Source organism: Cynocephalus volans, chromosome 6 (genome assembly GCF_027409185.1).
Source record: "Cynocephalus volans isolate mCynVol1 chromosome 6, mCynVol1.pri, whole genome shotgun sequence".
Classification (NCBI taxonomy): Eukaryota; Metazoa; Chordata; class Mammalia; order Dermoptera; family Cynocephalidae; genus Cynocephalus; species Cynocephalus volans.
This window is the reverse complement of record NC_084465.1, coordinates 114580747-114601105: the sequence shown is the minus strand read 5'-3', so window position 1 is coordinate 114601105 and position 20359 is coordinate 114580747. Positions and strand designations below refer to the sequence as shown.

At 39.0% G+C, this 20359-nt stretch overlaps 1 protein-coding gene across 7 annotated transcripts in view; it reads right to left on the bottom strand.

The window, feature by feature from the left end:
• XPO6 (exportin 6) overlaps positions 1 to 20359 on the bottom strand; it is a 109096-nt gene that overhangs the window by 64711 nt on the left and 24026 nt on the right. For 6 of the 7 annotated variants that reach the window (XR_010023874.1, XR_010023873.1, XM_063100332.1 and 3 more), the window contains exons 2-6: positions 13098 to 13188; positions 9694 to 9806; positions 8302 to 8499; positions 3072 to 3231; positions 423 to 500 (exon numbers count right to left, since the gene is read on the bottom strand). Coding sequence is in view for 5 of the 7 variants with exons in the window: in XM_063100332.1 (XP_062956402.1) it covers positions 423 to 500; positions 3072 to 3231; positions 8302 to 8499; positions 9694 to 9806; positions 13098 to 13188 (640 nt within the window). In the remaining 2 variants the exon portion in view is untranslated. Of the gene's footprint in view, positions 1 to 422; positions 501 to 3071; positions 3232 to 8301; positions 8500 to 9693; positions 9807 to 13097; positions 13189 to 20359 lie in introns of those variants that run through there. The other variant, XM_063100337.1, reaches the window with a different exon arrangement.

The following is a 20359-nucleotide window of genomic DNA, read 5'->3' as shown; positions in this document are numbered from 1 at the left end:
CTTGGAGGGACAGCAATTGTTAAGTCTGAAGGGGATGGAGGTGGATGACAGAAGCTCAAAGGTGACAACTTCATGACAGGAAAGAAAGAAGCAAAATGTGTTGTTCAAAATGTTATATTAGAAAGTACTCACAAGAAACAGTAGAAAGCTTGCTACTCAGAAACATGGGCAGAAAGGCCAAAAACAAATTAAGGAAGAATCAGCATCTGAATCTGGCATTAATAAGCTACTGGCCATATCCTGCTCAGGCCCCCAGCTGCATTTAAAAAGAGTGTGGGAGCTGGTCGGTTGGCTCAGTTAGAGCGTGGTGCTGATAACACCAAGGTCCAGGGTTTGATCTCTGTTCCAGATGCCAAATTACTTAATCAATTAATGAAAATTAAATAAAAAGAGGAGTGCCGCAGGTGCTGGGCAGACCATACCACTTTCTCCTGAGGTCGGGGATGGTGGTGGAGTGGCGGCGGTAACACTGTGTTTGTCCCAGACAGTCTCCAAGATACCTACCAAGAAAGGAGAAACTGAGTTTGAGAAATAAAGTCCAGCATGTGAAAATCAGATTTAGAAAAACAATTTATAGATGCCTTTGATCAAACATCAGTTGAAACATCCCTCTTTCCCCCATGTCTCCCTCTAGCTCATGGGTGTACCTCTTCACTCACTTCCAGCCACCTCTAAAACATGCTGCTATCCAAACTCGGACGGTTGCTACTGCCTCACCCAGGCCTTGTAATGTGGCTTCTCCCCACTATTTCCACCAATACTGCTCTTGGCCAAGGTCACCTGGTTGCTACGTCCATTCAGTGGCCATGACAATCCTTACCATCTTTGACCACCCTGGTATTCCACACCACTGCCCAAATCCTTCTCTGACCCTGTGGTGCCACTCTCTCTGGTTCCTTTGAACTCAATTCTGTCTCCTTCACCAGGATGTCCATCCTCTGCCCATTGATCACTTAAGAACACATCCTTCTCCAGGCTCCCCTGTTGGCCTTCCTCTCACTTCACCCTCCCTGCTGCAGTGACTCAACTACTACCATGGCTTCAACAAAGCATATTCTGAAGCCTCTTAAGTTCTCTCTTTTGGCCCAAAACTCATCCTGACTACATATACCAAGCTCTATGTCACATGACAGGGATTTTGAAAACAGTAATGGCATTCATAAACTGGCATATCCAACTGCCTCCTGGACAACACCACTTGGATATCCCAGGCTCAACTTTCCTTCCTCCATAAACCTGCCACTAGCCTCTGATGTTGCTCACCCTGTAAACGGTACCACCCCATTAATCTTGACATGTGGCTTTTGCTCACCCTATGTGGTCTCGTCTATTCCAGCTTCCGCCCACCCCACACACAAAACTTCATCATGCTGAACTGTTTGCTGTCACTTCCACATGTATCCTTCTTCTGTTTCTTGACCTCTGACCCGCTCCCTCTCCCAATTCCAACTTGACTTTTCCATCACACTAAATGCTACCTGTCTGTCTCTAAGAATGCCATTCAGCTTTCCCTCCTCCATGAAGTCCTATTGCCTGCTCAGTTTTGCCTGCACATAAAACATACCTCTATTATTGCTCTTACAACACTGTTTTCTGTCTGTCTACTTGTCTCTCCCCCACAAGTGTAAATTAACTAGAGGGCAGAAACTGTGTTTTATTCCTCTTTGTATCCCCTACAGAACCTGTCACATCGGATAAAGGCTTTTGAAAATATTTTATTTTCAAAATATCTAGTATTACAGCATGGATAAATCCTGAAAACATAATACTAAGTGAAAGAAGCCAGGCACCAAATGTCACATATTATATGATTCCATCTTCATGAAAGTCCAGCATAAGTAAATTCAAATAGACAGAAAGTAGATTAGTGGTTGTCAGGGGTCAAGAGGGACAGGAGAATGGAGAGTGACTGCTATTGGGTACAGGGTTTCTTTTTGGGATGATAAAAATATTCTGGAATTAGATAGTGGTGATGATTGTACAACATTGTGAATAAACTAAAAATCACTGAATCGTTGAACTTCAAAATGGTAAATTTTGTGGTATATGAGTTGTATCTCAATTTTAAAAACAGTTAATGGGCTGCTAGGCACAGCAGGACATGGAGGTATAAAACATGGTCCCTAACTCTAGAAATTTAACATCTGGTTGGGTCAATTAGTGTGCCTTGAATGAATAAGTGCTCTGAGGTTTGTGTTTCCCCCTGGGTATTTGGGGAAGGATGGGGAGGAGCGGAGGAGGAGCAAATGACAAGTTCACTTTCGCTCAGTCATTCTTTCAACTAATTTTAAGTGCCCACTACATGCCAAGCACTAAACTAGACACACTAAAAAAAAAAAAAAGTTCCTAGACGTCCAAGAAGAAATCTAGGTAGAGGAGCTGGAGATAAAAACACTTGTTTTCACTATACCATCCCTTCCAGCAGCGCGCTGGCAGGCCTCGCAGGGAGGTGCTGCACATGTGCCTCCAAACAAGCAGGCTCAAACAGCAGCGTAGCAGTCATGGCCCTCAGGACTCAGGGTAACTCTCTTATCTTCCTGTCTCACTTTGTGGTTTGCTTTCTGTTTATTCTTACCCTTCACAAATTGTCATGAGGCTGTAATCAAACAGATCAGATGAAATGCTACACATAACTACAACCTAGTGAACAGGGGACAGATTCCACACTTTGACTCACTTCCCTAAACAAAATGACAAATTTTCACAACTTTTTTACTCTTACAACTTCTCCTAATCTTGAATTCAAATTCTTTTAAATAAAATGCTTACTACCCACCTTACTTAAAATGCAATAATCAGTATTTCAATCACATTCCTGTGATTTGGACTATACCTCATTAATCACAGTTATAGTGAGGAACAGTTAGTGAAAGACTACAAGGAAAATAAGTTACAAACCCATTTTGGGGTCCTACTGTGTGCTAGACACTGGGCTATAGGTGCTGGGAAAACAGCACTACATTCTTTCCAATTTTAGTCTTGGGAACAGCTCAAACATGCTGAGTGCCAAGGCCTGAGCTCAGGGCATCTCCAGGCAGGCCTCCGCCTCTTGGCACCACCACACTGCTCACCTGTCAGCAGCCCGAGCACTGTCTGCACCTGGTCCAGCAGCAGCTTCCGCAACTCCTCCTTCCGAGCCACACTGAGATCCTCACGAGGACAAGCCAGCTCTTCAGAAGTTGTCTTCAACATGATCAGCCCGAGGGGGGTTGTCACAGGGGACTGGATCAACTGCCGGGAAAAGTTAAGTTCTCAGCAGAGTGTCACACTAATAACGTACAAAGAGGACTCAGTAACATTAAACCTGTGAAGTATCTCTTTGTGTGTTTAATCTTATATCAACAAGCTACATAAATAAATCAACACTGCAGAAAAATGACTTAAGAGTACATTTATGTAGCTTTTCTTAACCACTCAAAATACATTCTTCTTTAAGGACAAAATTCTAATACCGTGGACTTTGAAACAGCTAGAAAACAATGTTCTTTTATACCTAACATGACAGTTTTTATACATGTCCAGATTCCCAACAGAGCCTTGGTTACTTTGCCCAATAACTTATGTTTTGTGTGTGTGTGTGTGTGTGTGTGTGTGTGTGTGTGTGTGTGTGTGTGTGTGTGTGTGTGTGTGTTTAAAATATGTGTAAATCAATTTGTGATATCTTTTCAACATTCAGGTATTAAATCAACTTTACATTTCTAAGCTTTATATGCTTCAGAAAAGTTCAAGATTAAACATGCAGCAGAGGAAGCAACATGCATACACATCATTAAACTATGACTATGGTTATGATTTTGCAAATACCTATGTAGCAAATTAAGTTAATATTCTCTCTACCATAAGAAAGTTTAAACAAGAGACAGAAAAAAAGGTACACCTTCAACACCATAACATTACTTATATCTTCCTAGTCATTTTTGCAAAATTCAAAGCATTACTGTTACATTTATTTTTTAGTTTCCAGAAATAATAAAAGTAGAAGAGTTGATACTAAAAGTCTGTTGAGTTTATGCTACAATCTGTAAAAAAGCAAACAATTTAAGGAATACTTCACCTTTTTTTTGAATCATAATTAACTTTAAATGTAGCACATTTTCTGATACAAAGAAGTTTTTTACTCACTCAAGTTACAAGATACAAGCTTTAGGGAAGGAGAGGACGCTCAGGAACTGCACCCACACAGACCACACAGTCTTCACTTCAATACACACAGGACACTTTCCTTTCCCTTAAAAACAGCTCTTCCCATCAAAGACCAAGGAAAACCAAAGGGAAAGTACTCAATCATGGGAACTTAAGGTAAATTTAACTGCCTTCAGAAGCAGCACTATGTAAAACCAGCAGCAATGAATGGTATGTTAAAAATGTTCTCTATAAAATCAGTTCTCTTGAACACTAAAACTTCATGTACATCCTCCAAAATTTTTCTATTTTCTACAAATACGAACTATTCCTAAAATCAACTTAAATTCAGATAATGCAATAGAGGAGGAATAAGAAATCCATCTTCTACCAATATTTCTTTACATAATAAAGTAGAATTCACCCTTCACAAGCATCTCTTCCCATTTGGAGTCCTTTGGATTATCAATCCATATTCTAAAAGATTTCGATTACTTCCCCCTTCTCATTTCTTTCTTTATCTTCTACCTCTTTTGTCTCTATTTTCCCCCAAGCTTACTCTCTCAGCAGGGAATAATTCATTTTGCCAAATATTCCATCTGGCAATATACACTTTCTCATAGATATGAAATGCTTCTGTGCTCCCCAGAAATAAAAAATTCCTACTATATGGAAAATGTATCTTAAAGCTCTCCTTTCTCTCATCATTCAGGGGAAGGGGAGAAAGTCAAGAAAGAAGCCAGATGAAAAAAAGAAAGTTTCTTTACTTGAAGGAAGAAGCTGATAAAATGGGTAATTTTTCTTCTCATTAACGTTGTATCCAGAAAGCTTTTTATTAAACAGTGTTTCCCTTTACAAACATCTTCACATATATAATTTAAGCTCATAACACTGGTAATCTCTGCAATTATTTTTACTGACAACAACCACTTTTAGACTGAAGATCAAGCTCAGGTTTCTAGTGTAAACTTCTGAAAAGGTTCAAGGGTTTTTATTACACAACCCAACCAGAGAAGAAAAGCAATTCTTTCCTGTGCTGCTTGCCCCTTAATTACCTGGCCCCAAGCACAATGTAACCACAGGTTTGGCTCAGCAGATGTGTGTGCTAGTGCATGTGTGGGGGAGGTAGGGAGAATAGGGGTCAGTTTCGATTTCAATCACTTCCTTCAGTGTCCTAGAAATGGGTACAACCAACCCACAGAACTGTAAGTATCTTCTGGGGCCCCAAATCAACTCTGTCTGCTTCATACGGTGGTCACCACAATTATAAATTGTAGAGATGTGCAGCCAACTGTCACAGACTTAAAAAAAAAAAAATTATGAGGGCCGGCCCATGGCTCACTTGGGAGAGTGTAGTGCTCATAACTCCAAGGCCACAGGTTCAGATCCCTATATAGGGATGGCCGGTTAGCACACTTGGGAGAGCGTGGTGCTGACAACACCAAGTCAAGGGTTAAGATCCCCTTACCGGTCATCTTTTTAAAATTAAAAGAAAAAAAAAAAAAAATCATGCATCCCAGACTGCAATCAGACCATGACAGAACTGAGCCAAAAAACCTTTCAGATGGAATTCAAAGTATCATGTGAAGGTGAAATTAATTCCAGAACCAGTTTTGTCTTGTTTGCCAATACCCGAAGAAAAGGTTTACTTTATTTTCATTATCAGAAATATCAGCAATTGAACACTGATCACTCTTGATATATCTTACATGCCACTGACTGTTTCACACGGATAAATAAGAAGCAGGATATAATACAACTGGAAAGGATTTTAAAGACTGTTTATCCCAACCCTCTCATTCTACAAAAAAGGAAATGGAGGCTCAGGTAAATGGCAGGAGTTGCTAAAATCAAAGCTGATATTACACAGAGACGGATGCAGAACCCAAACCTGCTGCCTCCCAGTCCAGTGCTCTTCCCTCTAGGTAGTGTTTCAAAGCCATGAAGGCTGCATGAGGTTCACGAAGTCATTTTGAAGGGAGTGGAAAGACGGAAGCAGTGGTGAACAGAGGAAGACAACTAGCCTTTTTAAACTTCCATGAGCACTTCACCTGAAAATGCTCTTCCAAATTTTTGTTATAAATAATTATGCTTTAAGGACAGACAAGAAATGTTTTGTTCTTCATCAAATGAAGTGATCCCAACTGGGTAGAAATATGGCTCCCCCTCACCTGCTGCTACAGGACTGTGGCTCTCCATCTCATGTTCCCTTGCTCCTTCTCACAGAACATCCGCTAACCAACCCAGGAATGAACTCACTCAGCACTCCCCACCAGCCCATTCTCGGTCTTTTCATCTCCAGTGGGCTTACCTGGCTCTCTCTCCCAGAGACCATGGAGAGTTACCACAACTGTCCTCAACCCGGAGTGAAGGCAAATGAATCAGAGAGAGCCAGGAAAACCTCTCTCACCTCATCCCCCATTGCTCCAGGCTCACTGGCCTCCTAGCCATTCCTCAGGTTTTTTGCACCCGCTGTTCCCTCTGCCCAAACACTGTTCCCATAAATACCCACATGGCTCATTCCATCACTTCCACACAGGTTTCTACTCAAATGTCTGTCCCCCAGAAATGCCTTCCATGAGAATTCCATCTAAATAACACCCCCTGGTAGTTTTTTCCTTTTTTCCCTTTACCCTGGATTTAGTTTTCTTCCTAATACTTACAACTATCTCGAAGTATTCATTTGCTTACTCTTTGCTGTTGCCCCTCCTCGAGGTTATAACTCCATGAAGGCGGGTACTTGTATTTGTTCATTACTTAGTCAGCACATGGCTGGGGTTCAACAAATAGTTTACTGAATGAAGGCATGAATCTCCTTTGCAGTATCAATCCAATAAATCTCTAGATAAAAGAATCACTATACAAAACAGAATGAAGAATTTTGGTGCCACTTTGAGAGGCAATCTAAGAGAAGCAATATGGATGCTGAAATTTTTTTTAACTGCAGCATGATTCAAGTGGTTTGTAGGGAGAGCAAGCAGAATGTTAGAAAATAATATTATTCTGGAAAATACTGAACCTACAGTCACTGACACTGTAATCAATTTTTTAAAGAGTTTTATTTCTTGTTGGTAACACTAAAATCAAAGGTTTGGACCCCATACCGGTCAGCCTCCCCAAAAAAGAAAGAAAGAAAAAGAATTTCTATGTACTATACATAATATCCATTTCCTGCATATGCAAGAATACCTCAATAACATGAAAATGTTTCCAACTTGATCACAAGATTCAAATAAGCAACAGCATCTCCCTCGTCCCACCTATTCCCTGATGACATCCAAATCCTGACCTATAACCAGACCTCTCTCCTGAACCCCAGATCCACATTTTCTAATATCTCACTAGATATCACATGGAAGGAACACACAAATCTTAAATCACTTTCTGCCAAACTGAATTCACCATCTTCTGTCCAAACCCATTCCCCTTCCTTTATCCCTGGCCTGGGAAATCTATTTGAGTCAGAAACCTGGAAGTCGTTCTGGATTCCTCCCTTCTCTGACCCCTACCATCTGGTCACTGGCCAAAGGCTCTTGACTTGATCCTCTAAGTACCTTGCCTCTGCCCACCAGGCAGTAATTATCAGATGCTCTTCATCATGCACAGACTTCTCCAAGGGCAACCTTACTGGTCTCCATGCCCTCTGCAATCCAGACTGCAGCTAGAGTCATTATTCCAACATAAAAGCTTGCTGGTCAGGCCCTTCCCCGTCAATCTAGCTTCTTACTCTACCACTTTACCATCTCACACCTCATCACCAGCACTGAGTGTAACTGCAGTGCCACTACCATGCTCTGCATATACTTCCTCTACAGTAAGTATCACGTTGTTGGATAACCACTGTTTGCACAGCTATTTCCCACTAAATTCTGAAACTACTGAAGGCCTCATCCCTGTACCCCCAACACCTGGTGCAGTACCTTACAGGCTCTCAAATACTTTCTGAACAGAATTTCATAAAATTAACAAAGCAAATGGGTTTTTCCCCCCCTCTTTCTCTATTGCACAAAGGTACATGTCTCAAGAAAACAAAGTTAAGTGAATGGAATAATCTGTCCTACAATAACCTCGCTACTGCAGTCCGAAATGCTAATCATAAAACTCCTCTTCAAGACAAGGAAATAATCACTTCTACAAACAAACTATTTATAAAATAAAGATTCCTTAGTATAGCCTTACCTGTAAAATGTTAGTAAAAAAGTCATGGTAGAACATGGGCCAATCTTGACGTCCAATATCAACAATAACTTTGCAGAGTTTGTTTCGGATAAAGTAAGGTAAGGTTTTATGGTGAGCCAAAAGAAGTTTGGGCAGGCAGCTACGGATTTCCATCTTATCCTGAGATGGGACCCCCAGCCACATTTTATTGATCAGGTTCTGAAAAACAATTATACATCTTTTTTTTTTTTTTGGCATTTTTACAATATTTAGTGCATTGAATTATTTAAGTCTCTCATATACACACACACACACACACACACACACACACACACACACACACACACATACTTTTTTACAAAGATCCTGTATACCTCTTCTCGTTTTGTTCCTAAGTAGCTTACAAGTGGTTTTTTAATTTTTTTTTTCATTGTACATGTTTATAGGGCACAATTTGTTGTTTCAATACATGTATAATGATCCAAACAATAGTTAGCATTTATCATTATTTCTTTGTGGTTACAACATTCAAGATCCTCTTTTCTGGCTATCTTGAAATATACAATACAATATTATTAATTATTGTCACCCTAGAGCAAATATACATCTTTTAAGTTAATAATCTATACACAAAAATAACTGGATTTCATCCTACAGTTAGCTATGTCACCTCAATAAACAAGGAACCCTTTTTTATATAAAAATTTAGGGCAATTTGGAAATAAGAGTAATAAAAATATTCAAATCCTATGACATAATCCCATTTTGTATCAAGATCTGCTAAACAATTTAACAGAAACAAAAAGCTATACATGCAAAAACTTTCTATTACCCTATTGTCTCTAAAGGCCACCAAAAAATTTATGCCAAACCACTTTAATGTTCAAAAAAACAAGAGAATAACTTGGTAAGTAATGGCACAACCACTTATGGGAATGTAATATAAAGGTAAGTGGGGGAAAAAAGCAGAATACAAAACGACACAAGCAATATAACTATAATTAGTTTTTGGGTTTTTTTAAATTATGCACAGAAGACAAGGATTAGAAGAGAATTGATATTAATAAACATTTTTGTGGCTGGGATGATGGTATTATGGGCATCATCATTCCTCCCAAAATGTTTTTATTTTTCTCTTTTAAATGACAAAAGGGAGGGAAAAGTTACATGTTACCACAAACGACCTACCTACTTAAGTCTACCATCCACCTTACCTTTCTGGTGTGGGAGATGGAAAGGTGCCCCAGAACACCAGACATCTAGATAAAGGCAGTATGTGAGAAGAAGTCCCTGGGCCTAGTTACCACTGTTTCCCAGCCACCTGTACATTAAAGCTAAAGGCTAGTGCCAATGACGTGGCAATTCGACTACAAAATACTTCTCAGAAAAGAATAAAATTTTCTGACAACTTACCTCAAAAACCGTTAAACTGTACATCATTACATAGTCATTCCTTGTGCTGGAGAGAAAATATAGGCAGAATCTCCATGCTCCTATCTGCTGGGCAAAGTTATTAAGAAGCTCTTCTGGAAAAGTTAAATAGCAACAAAAAAAGGCTATGAAAATACATGAAATTAATACAAGGCTGGGCTATCTTATTTTTATTTTAAACATGTCTCTCTCTATATAATGTAAATGATGTCAAAACTAAACACAAAACCCAGCTGATTCTTCAAGATAGAAAGATCATGCAATATTTTTCTGACTCTGAGGTGACCATCAACACTGACAGAGTTTTCAGCCATCTAAAAGCCAATAACTTTGCCATGGATACTTTTTGAGTCAGAGAAACTTCCCTTATTAAAGTTCTTATTTAAGTTAATGTGTGGATGGAAAGCTGTAAGATTATCATTCACTTCACCTTCTTAACTCATGTCCTCTAGGGCATAAGCTGTACAGTCATTGCCACATAATGACGTTTCAGTCAATGACAAGACCGCATCTGTGATGGTGATCTCATTAGATGACAACGGCTATACCACATATAGCCTAGGTACCACATAGGTTTGTATAAGTACTTTGTATGATGCTCGCACAACAACAAAATCGCCTAACACCACATTTCTCAGGACATATCTGTCATTAAATGAGACACGATTGTACATGGGTACTTCAAAAAGTTTGTGGAAAAATGGAATTAAAAGATAATACAAATCTTTCTGTGAACTTTTTGAAGACCTCTCATATATATCTCACCACTCCTCTATGAATCCTCAGTAAAGTCTACATTGTTCACACACATACAAAATGATGGCTACAGAAGCAGAAAAATAAAAGATTAAGAATAACCTTACAAAGACAGGATTTTTAAAGAGAATTCAAGATGGTTAACTCTTTCATTTGGGTTTATTTTATCTTAAAATACCACCCAAGAAAATCTGTAAGTAAGAGTAATAATCATGAGAGTTGCCAAGAGCTGCCCTGTCCACAAATCAGTTAGAAATGGTTTTCCTCCTCCTCGGGCTGCTGACAGCCTCAGCTAAAACCCACAAGCACTGTCTATCACTATGTTTCTGGACACCCTGCCCCCTAGTCACTTCAACCTGCTGTGCTGGTCATGAAATATGATCCGAAAAGGGTAAAAACAGAAAGGCCAAAAACCCTTGAGAGAGTCTAGGAAACCATGGAAAAGCAGAATGCATAGCAGCTCTGTCTGCTAGCTCCCTGCAACTTAGGCTAAATGCAACAAAGCAATCTCATTAAAAATTCCATAAACGAGGCTGATGGCCTATTCTAATAATTAAGCAAAAGTTTCCCTAAATCCCAGAAGTGAAGTCAAAGCAGGCTGAAAATGAGAACTCTGGGCTCTGTTCTAGATGCTGCCACTAATTCACTGAGTCTGAGCCCAAGCGAGTCATTGCTCCTCCTTGATGCTTCCATTTCCACTGTGAAAATGACCAGATGGTCTCTTGAAGTCCCTGCTAACAGCTCTATCAATCTCTAGAGCACCACTAACCTTTGCTGGAGGGTAGGTGATGCCCTTTTAAGAAAAGACCTCCCTCCTTTTTCCCACCTAGCTAGGACAAGCCTAGTTTATCATAAGACAACAGAATAGAAGCAAGAAGTGGTTCTAGGCCACGCACTCAAATAATGCTACAAAGACAAGGTACAAAGAGAACTGAACTGAGACACGCCCATTGTACAGAACCAAACCCCTGGGTTGCCCTTAGCCTGCATTTAAATTAGACATTCGTAGCATCTGTTTATTTAAAGCTATTTTAAAGTCAGATTAAAATACAAACATGTTCAGAAGGTTCCATTTTTAATTCATGAACACACAAGGTGAGCAATATTTGATTTGCAAACCAAAAATTAAGAGAAAAACCAAAAGCATTTCAATTATAAGCTTTAAAAAAAAAGACTCCGAAGAAATTAGTGTTAGAATATAGCAGACTAATTTAAGGGAAAGATCTTCCACCTCCTTTGGTAAAAATCACCACTGATATTTCTACTCTAAGTATAATGTACTTTAGTAGCATAAAACTAACAAGGGAATCACTCTGGGAGCAGGAGGACGGTCAGCCCACCGGAGTGATAAGACAAAATCTAGGGAAGCAAGCGGAGTGGGTCTTCCAGTCCCAACACGCCTGATCATCCATTGGGCTCAGCTTCTGTCAGTGATCCTGTTTATAAATGCTCTGGTTCTCTACAGTGCACTGTCTAGGTATGTAGGGGACAAGGCCAAAAGACCAAGCTTAAAATTAAAAGAGATAATGGGCTGGCTGGTTAACTCAGCTGGTTAGAGCACAGTGTTATAACACCAAGATCAATGGTTCAAATTCCCACACCAGCCAGCTGCCAAAAAAGTAAAACATAAAAATATATTTTTTTTAAATTAAAAGAGATAAGAAGTTAGCATCTACAGGAACTAACGTGATGCTTAAAGGATGCAGGGGGAAATGGGATATAGCCTAAGGTCTGCTGGCCACCTGGAAATCTGGACCCTAACCAAACTTTGGACCAGAGGCAGAATCAGCTAAAATATTTAACTGACCAACATGATTTAGAGAAGCCATAGGAGACAAAAAACAGCCAAAAAAAAGACCTCCAAGCAGGCAGAAGTCATGAATTTAAGGTTAGTACAGAGCAGTCAGACATCCAAAGGAAAAGCCTTTAAGTCTGAATAGAGAAAAGCATTTTTCATTCTCAAGTTCAGGGGTGAGGACTTAGAGGGAAAAAATACTGCTCGAGGACCATAGTGCAGCACATCTCTGAGGCAGAGATCTGACACTTGAATACACTTTCTACCTTACGGTATGAAGAATATTGTGTGGATAAATGTAAGATTCAAAAGCAGGTTCTAGAAAGTGCTGAGGTCCCCAGAAGACCTGAAGTGATTATACCTACATCTCTCTGTTGAAGTCTTTATTCATCAAAACTTGCAGAATGGGAAAGAAAATAGTGGAGAAAAAAAAAAAAAAAGCTAGAAGCCCCCAAAAGCAATAGCAGTTATTGCACTAGATTGGTTCTGAGAATTAGATTCGGTTCAGATCAGAACTCCACACACTGAACCACGTTCATTTTGACACTTTCATGAGTTTTTTTCAATTAACAGACAAAGGCTTCTTATAAAAGCTCAGAGGGCTGAAATTAAGATCAAAACAGGAGAGGGGTTTTCCACCTGACCAAAAGAAAGAAAATCCACCACTATGCTCTTATGGCTGGGTTTGCAGACCTCACCAGCCACCAACCAGCAGAACTTGAGCAAGAAGAGCAAGAATTCAAGGGGAAAACATGCAGTCTCGGCCAGTGAAGGCTACCAACTCCTTCCTCCCCACTGGGGTAAATGACTCTTTCCAGCTCAACACCTCACTTACCTATCTCACGTTTTCTTTCATTGGTCGTACAATCGTGGAAAAACTCTGTCATCAGACTTTCCAATGCCCTGAGGGAGGCTTCTTCAGACGCCTAACAAAGGAATTTGAAAAACATCAGTAAACTGCATCTTCCATTCTACTGTTTCTCAGTTCCTCCAGGTCACATTCAACAGCAAGAGCAATTTACTTCCTCAAAACAACTTGGTTCAACATTCTTCAAATACATCGTATAAGCCAGCAAAACTGAAGGGAATTTCCCAGCTGACTCAGAACCCAAAGTTTTAGTATCCTCTATAAATTAAAGCTACTGTGCAGTCAATTTCCAATTACATGTGCTAAGGAAAAGAAAACAATTCAAAATTCAATTCTAGAAACATGCTGAAAGCAAATTAACAACACTGGCCCTGCCTGAATAGGCAAAGTGAAGAGATTAGAGGAGAAGGCTAAGGTTCCTTACAGACTATCCGTCCACAATACACTGGCCCATGTCTGAACAATAAGCCATATTTTGATTCAGAGCAACTGTACCAAACTGCTATATGGATTCTTGGGGTTTTCTGAAGGCACTTCAGGAGTCATGCATACAGTCAACTCTCACTCTCACATGAGCAGCCAACAGAGATCAAGGTGTAGCTAAGAACCAAGCTGAGCAGGGACTCAAAATTAGACAGCACCTCCAAACCACAAACCCACAGAGAGAACCAGGTTCTCAGCAGAACTGCTCAGGTTGAGAATGAGAGGAGAGGGGGCCCAAGGCCTCCAATGTTTATCCACTCCCTCTTCCATATACAGCCCTATAAAACCCACTTCGTTTTCTCTCACTGAAGTAGGGGGACGTCAGTTGCAGCAAGGAGCTAGAGTCACCACTCCTTCACACAACCTGTCTGCAAAAAGGTGAGCATGCCCAGACCGTTTCTGAATCATCACGGGCATTAATCTACCCCAGAAATAATCAAGAACCATGTGCAGCTCTGATTTTTTAATGCTCTCTTAATTCTTTTCTTCCTATCCACCTCCCTTCCCCATATCTTCTCCATTACCCCCATAGTGAGAGTTGACTATAAAAACTGCATTTTAAAGCACGCAGTCCACACTTAAATGTGTTACATATCAATCAGAGTCCTCCACCTGGTAAGTTTGCTGTGCTGATGACTGAGGAACTTTGGCCACCTCTGTCGATAAACCAGCTCTTCTTAGGACTGGTACCAACTATAAAAGCTGAATCAAGCTTGCAGAAGCCCATCTACATCGATCAACACCTGCAAGTACACTACACAGAACATGAGGGCCACATTCAAGCAGTGCCAGGCACAGCTGTCCTTCCCCATACTGCGGTCATACCATGAAGGCTATGCAACACAACTGAACTCTGATATCTTGAGTGATAACTTACTGTACAATACTTTTAGCACTTGTGAGTTTAAGGACTTTCTTGTCTGGATTTTATATTTATGATAAAGATTAGCCCTCTACTCCTCTTTCAATCCTCTATATCAGTTTAATTAAAAAATACTCTTGGCTTGCAAGCCAGGCTGTTTTATTAAAAACTAACTATACAATTTCTTTCAAATGCAGAAATAAACTGGGAAGTGAGGCTAAAATAAGACTGCAATCTTTTTAAATCTGTTTTAAGTATCTGTGTTGATCAAAACAGCGTCACTGTTCTCACTGACTGACTTTATAACTATATGCTATAAATTCAAATTTCTAAAATGAATCGGTCTGTTCATAAAATGAGTTTGTTGTACAATTTCACTTGAATAAAGGATTTGCTATTTAAAATTAAAAGCCTGAGTAAAATTTAGAAGAATCAAGGAAAATAGCATGTTAAAGTACTCACTGCCAAAAAAAAATAAAAATAAACATAAATCAAGAAATATTTGTTGAACTAAAATTAGCTATTTAGTTAAAATAAATCAATACTTCTTCTACAGCCAAAATGATTCCTGAAAACTAAGGACAGGATCTTCAAATCACACATCTCCACAACCTTTTCTTGTGTTGAGTCATTTTAAAGAAAATCCTGGAAAAAATCTGAGCTCAGAAGATCCAGGCAATCAACCACCAAAGTTTATTTCGCACTGGTTCTTGAGGCAGAGGTTTGTGAACTTAATGATTACTGGCAAGTTCCTGCCAATCTCCCAAAAAAATCTAACTCTATCTCCATTCCCAGTCCCATCTACCCCACACTCCCTGCCCCAGACCAAGACACTAAGGTTCCTGCAGAAAATGGAAACACAAAAGTACCCATAAGAATCAAAGATGGATGGGAACATCAAATGATGGTTACTTAAAAAAGGGAAATTTCAAAATCTAATCCAGTGGCATCACCAGGTGTTTCTCAACAAGAACAAATAATATGCTGTTTGCATTTTCAGTAACTTCCGTAATTGCAATACTAGTACCTGCCTCACAGCATGTTATCAGGCTCAAATGAGGTGATCCATGCAAAACTGCTAAATAAACTGTAAGCAATTATCTTTTTCATAGTTATGACTGCTCTCATTTTTATTTGGTCTTAGATACCAAATGAAATCAGACCAAAGCAAAACAACATTAGTGGTCAGGCTTAGTTTGAAACTAGAGACTCATGCCCTTGGGCCTAAGGGCTTTGCCCCAAACATTTCCAGCAGGGCTTTTCAGACTTGATTTCAAAATGAAACTCTGTAAATTTACAGGGGGTAAAAAAAGAGGCTAAGACTTTGCCAGGGTTATACACTCTGAACAGAGGTAGAATGACAAAGGATATGTACAAGACCTGCAAATGGTTGAAGGATACTGTAGAATTCTCCCTGCCCCCTTTGGCAAGGCCACTGAAACCCTGCCAACTTCAAGCAAGTGGTGAATCCAGAATCCCGAATGAGGTTTGTTAAGGTATTAACGGCAAAAAGCGTGGGGGGAGGGAGACTAGCTCTCCAGTGAGCTCAGTTGGTTAGTGCATGGCCTTAACACCAAGGTCAAGGGTTCAGTTCCCCCTACCAGCCAGCCACCAAAAAAAAAAAAAAAAAAAGGAATTAATGACAAGTGAAGAAGTGGCAATACTCCACACAGACTACAGTTTTAAGTAAAGGGACAAAGAACATAAAACAAGAACTAAGTGCCATGTGTAGGAGAGAAGGCTTTAGTTCCCAAAGGCTGTTCAAACTTTATCTCCCATACTGCATTGACTAATTTATGAAGAATCCATCTTGTGCATGGGATTTAAACCTCAGACCTTTAAGAACTAAGTAAAGATAAGTTTAGTTTAAAACTGGGACAAAAAAAATTACAGTTGGATTATAAAGTATGAAAAGTAAAATAAAGCTTCTAGAAAATAAGAAGATATCTTCATGACCTTCATAGGAAAAAAATTCTTAAATGAGGCACATAAAGCAGTAAACATAAAGAAAAAGATTGATAAATTGGAATGTTCATCAGATGGCATAATGGACAGAGTGTAAAAGAAAGCCACAAAATAACAGAAGTTATTTGCAATATGGATAACTGACAGAGAATTCATGTCCGAGTATGAAATATCTTCTACAAATCAATAAGGAAAACATAAACAACAGTTTTTTTGGACAGGCTTCCTTATAAAAGGGTACTCAAAAGGCCTATAAAAAAGTACCTAACCTCATTAGTCATCAGGGAAACACAAATTAAAAACAAGATAGCACTCCACATCCACAAGAACAGCTAAAATTAAAAAGACTGACAGTAACGAGGGTTGACAAGGATGCTAAGCAACTGAAATATGTATATACTACTGAAAGCATAAACTGGTACAACCATTGTTAAATAAAAATTATAGAGGCCACTGTTTTGGACTAAGTTCTTGTATCAGGTCCCAAAAGACCGGACTAAAAATCAAAATGGAGTCAGCCCTGTTAAATTCCATGTAACTTAGGCTGTGGTCTGACCTTCTGAGAAGTCAGGAGAAGGGAGCAACCAATTTCCCAGTTTTATCTTCTTTATGTATCATAATAAAGCTCCCTCTGCTTTAATCCTTACACAGAAGAGATAGCCTGAAGTAAATGACGTTATTTTTCTATTGTTCTGTCTTCCTGTTCCCAAAGGAAAGTAACTTTGAAATGATTCTTTGTTTCTGCTTTCTTTAGCCTTTTTCTGTCTATAAAACCAACCTCCTCTGCGTGGCTCATTGGAACACTTATTCTATTTTATGGAATAATGTGTTACCTGATTCCAGAAAAACAATAAAGTCAATTGAGATCTTCAAGTAAATTTGTTATAATTTTGTTCTTTGACACCACTTTGGAAACTGTTTAGCAGCTAAACATATACATATCTTATGACCCTGCAATCCTACTACTTGATATATACCCAAAAGAAATTTGTACCTATATACCAAAAGAAATGAATACAAATGTTCACAGCACCGTTATACATTATATTCAAAATGTCAAAAAACCCACATGTCCATCACCACTGGAATGGATAAATAAATTGTGATTTATTTGTACAAGAGAACAGTATAAGACAATGAGGATGAATATTGCTACATGTAACAACATGGATGAATCTCACAAACACAATGCTGAGTGAAAGAGGTCAAAACCCATCATTCTATTATTAATTTTATATTAATCTTTTAAAACATACAAAACTAATTCATATTGTTATAATCAGAATAGTGGTTACCTTTGGGAAACAGGGATTCTAGGATTACAGTAATATTCTATTTCTTGATCTAAGTGTTAGTTTAGTTACCAAAGGATGATCAATTCACCTTACGATTTATGCACTTCTCTAAGTATGAGGGTACTTCACAAGGCCGGTGGAAAAACAGAACTAAAAGATACTATGAATCTTTCCATGAACTTTTTGAAGTACCTTCATACATATACTCCAATTTTTAAAGCAATGTTATACCTATTTTTTAAATTCAGGTTGGTATTTTCAGACCCTGAGTTTAGAAACTGTTTTTTCTCTACTGGCGTGACCATTCAGAGTAATGTGGGGACAAGGTAAGAGCCTGAGTGTGAGACTTCTGGACTCCTAGGAATTGTCACCTATTTGTCTTCACAGCAGCCAGGGTGGCAACACAAGGTATTACAACCCCATAAGTCTATCCTTCCCCAAGGGTTACTTGGCTCACCTCAATAGCAAATGGCATATAGACTTAATTAAAATCCTGGGGCAGGATGATAAATTAAGCTTGGCTCAGAATATACTCTTGGAGAGCTATGTATATATCTAAAACAAACCAAAGTTTTCTATTCCAAAAACAGTTAAAATCTGCAAAGTTGATATGCTTTCAACTAGGCCTGCCTTGACTTTATCTGCTCCTTTTATTGTGCTGCTCATGAATCGGTTCAGAAACCTATGCTACTGACTCATTTATTAGGGGACTACTAAATCAAGCAACACTCATAATCACCTAATAAATTAAAAGATAAACTTAAAGGATCTCATCATTTGAAATCTTCTTAGACTCTTCCCCATATTCTCTAAGCCCACAGATGTCATCAGGACTGCTGATTCTTGCTTCACACTATTTCTTAGATTTGGGCCTTTTCCCTCACAGCTATTTCTACCTATCCCTGATCACTTCCTGTGTAGGTTACTATAATTTCTTTCACCTGGTTGTCTTGATGCCAACTTTTCCAATTCCAATCCAATCTGTACTTCACCACCAGATATTCTCCTAAATGTAGATTTTGTGCCCCAATTATTCTAAACCTAGCTTTACAGAGTATTTAAATCTTGACCAACTGAGAAACTTGGCTATTTGTTTCACAAACGAACGAAATACTCACTAAATAACTGATACTGCCTAAATTAAGCCCCTCAGATACAAAGATGAGTAAGATGGTCCCTGACTTAAAACAACTGGAGATGGTCTAGGGGAAGAGAGGGTAGAAGCTATGAATAAAAAAGTAGAATATGCTGGTTTACATCCTATGTATAAACATATATATGTGTACTATGTTTAAACATACATAAACACATATAAATATATATACTATACATACATATATATTATATACTATGTATAAGTAGTGGCCTATGTATAAACGGCTTCAGGAGCCCAAAAAGAGTAGTACTTAACTGAGGGAAAGATTCAAGAAGTGATGAAATATTTTGGATTTTGAAGAATGCAGTGCTTACTAGGAGGAAAAGAAGAAAGTAAGCATGCCTGAGTCAACATTACTCACCACAGGAAGCCAGCACTCCAGTCTCTACATTCATGGTCTTATAAGCAAATTTCTAGTCCCATCCTGCATTTATCTGCTCCTGGGTATGCAATTTACAGTTCAACCTTTATGAAATTTCTTACCAAGTTTATAGTGTGGATCCCTTCTTTGTTTTCATCTTTCGCCTTTGTCTTGCTATCAGTACCACCAAGTTTTGCCCATGATACTGTTCTCTGGACATTTCAGAATGGCATATTAGTTGAAGAATGCAGGCTCTGGGGTCAGGTGCCCCAGGTTCAAATCCAAAACCTCAACCTTGACCTAGTTACTTAACCTGTCATTTTTTCTTCCTGTGCATAATTGGGGGATAGTAAGAGTACCTAATATGCTGGGTTGTTCCGAGGATTAAATAAAACAATCTACACAAAGCTGTAGTAAACACAATGTCAGGCAAAAAGGCTGAAAGTCACAGCTGTCACTGTTAACACTTCATAGATACTAGGCTTCTCTCTCTAACCAGAACATAAGTTGTCTGGAAAGAAACCCTGCCTAATGTTTGTATTTTCCACAACATCCAGCATGGGCTGGTATACTCAAATATTTTACAGGCCAAATTCAGGAGAGTAACAGGAACAAAAAGACTGTTGGTATCACCTTCAGTTTCTGAGGAATACTGGTAATTCTTCCAAATTTAAGATACATGTGACTTTGTTTAAATTTCTCCCTTTAAAGGGGGCTCAAACCATAATGACCTTTGCTCACAAACTGACTCAATCTGTTTTTAAAAATAAGAGACTATTAATAATTTATCTAAAAAAACAGAGACTGAAAGTGGGTAATATGGTGCTTTGTCCCTAAGATAAGGCAATGGCTGATGGTTTTCTCCAGCCCCAATTAAATCCATGGCCTCTAAAACAACCCCCTCTGCAGCATAACATTTGCACAAAATTGGTACTGAGAAAAAGTGACTAATTATTAAAGAAGGTTTTGTTTGTTTTTGTTGTTTTGTTTCTGTAGGAAGCTGGCTGGTACAGGGATCAAACTCTGGATCTTGGTGTTATGAGCACCCTGATCTAACCAACTGAACTAACCAGCCAGCCCTGAAGAAGCTTTTATGAAACATTTTGC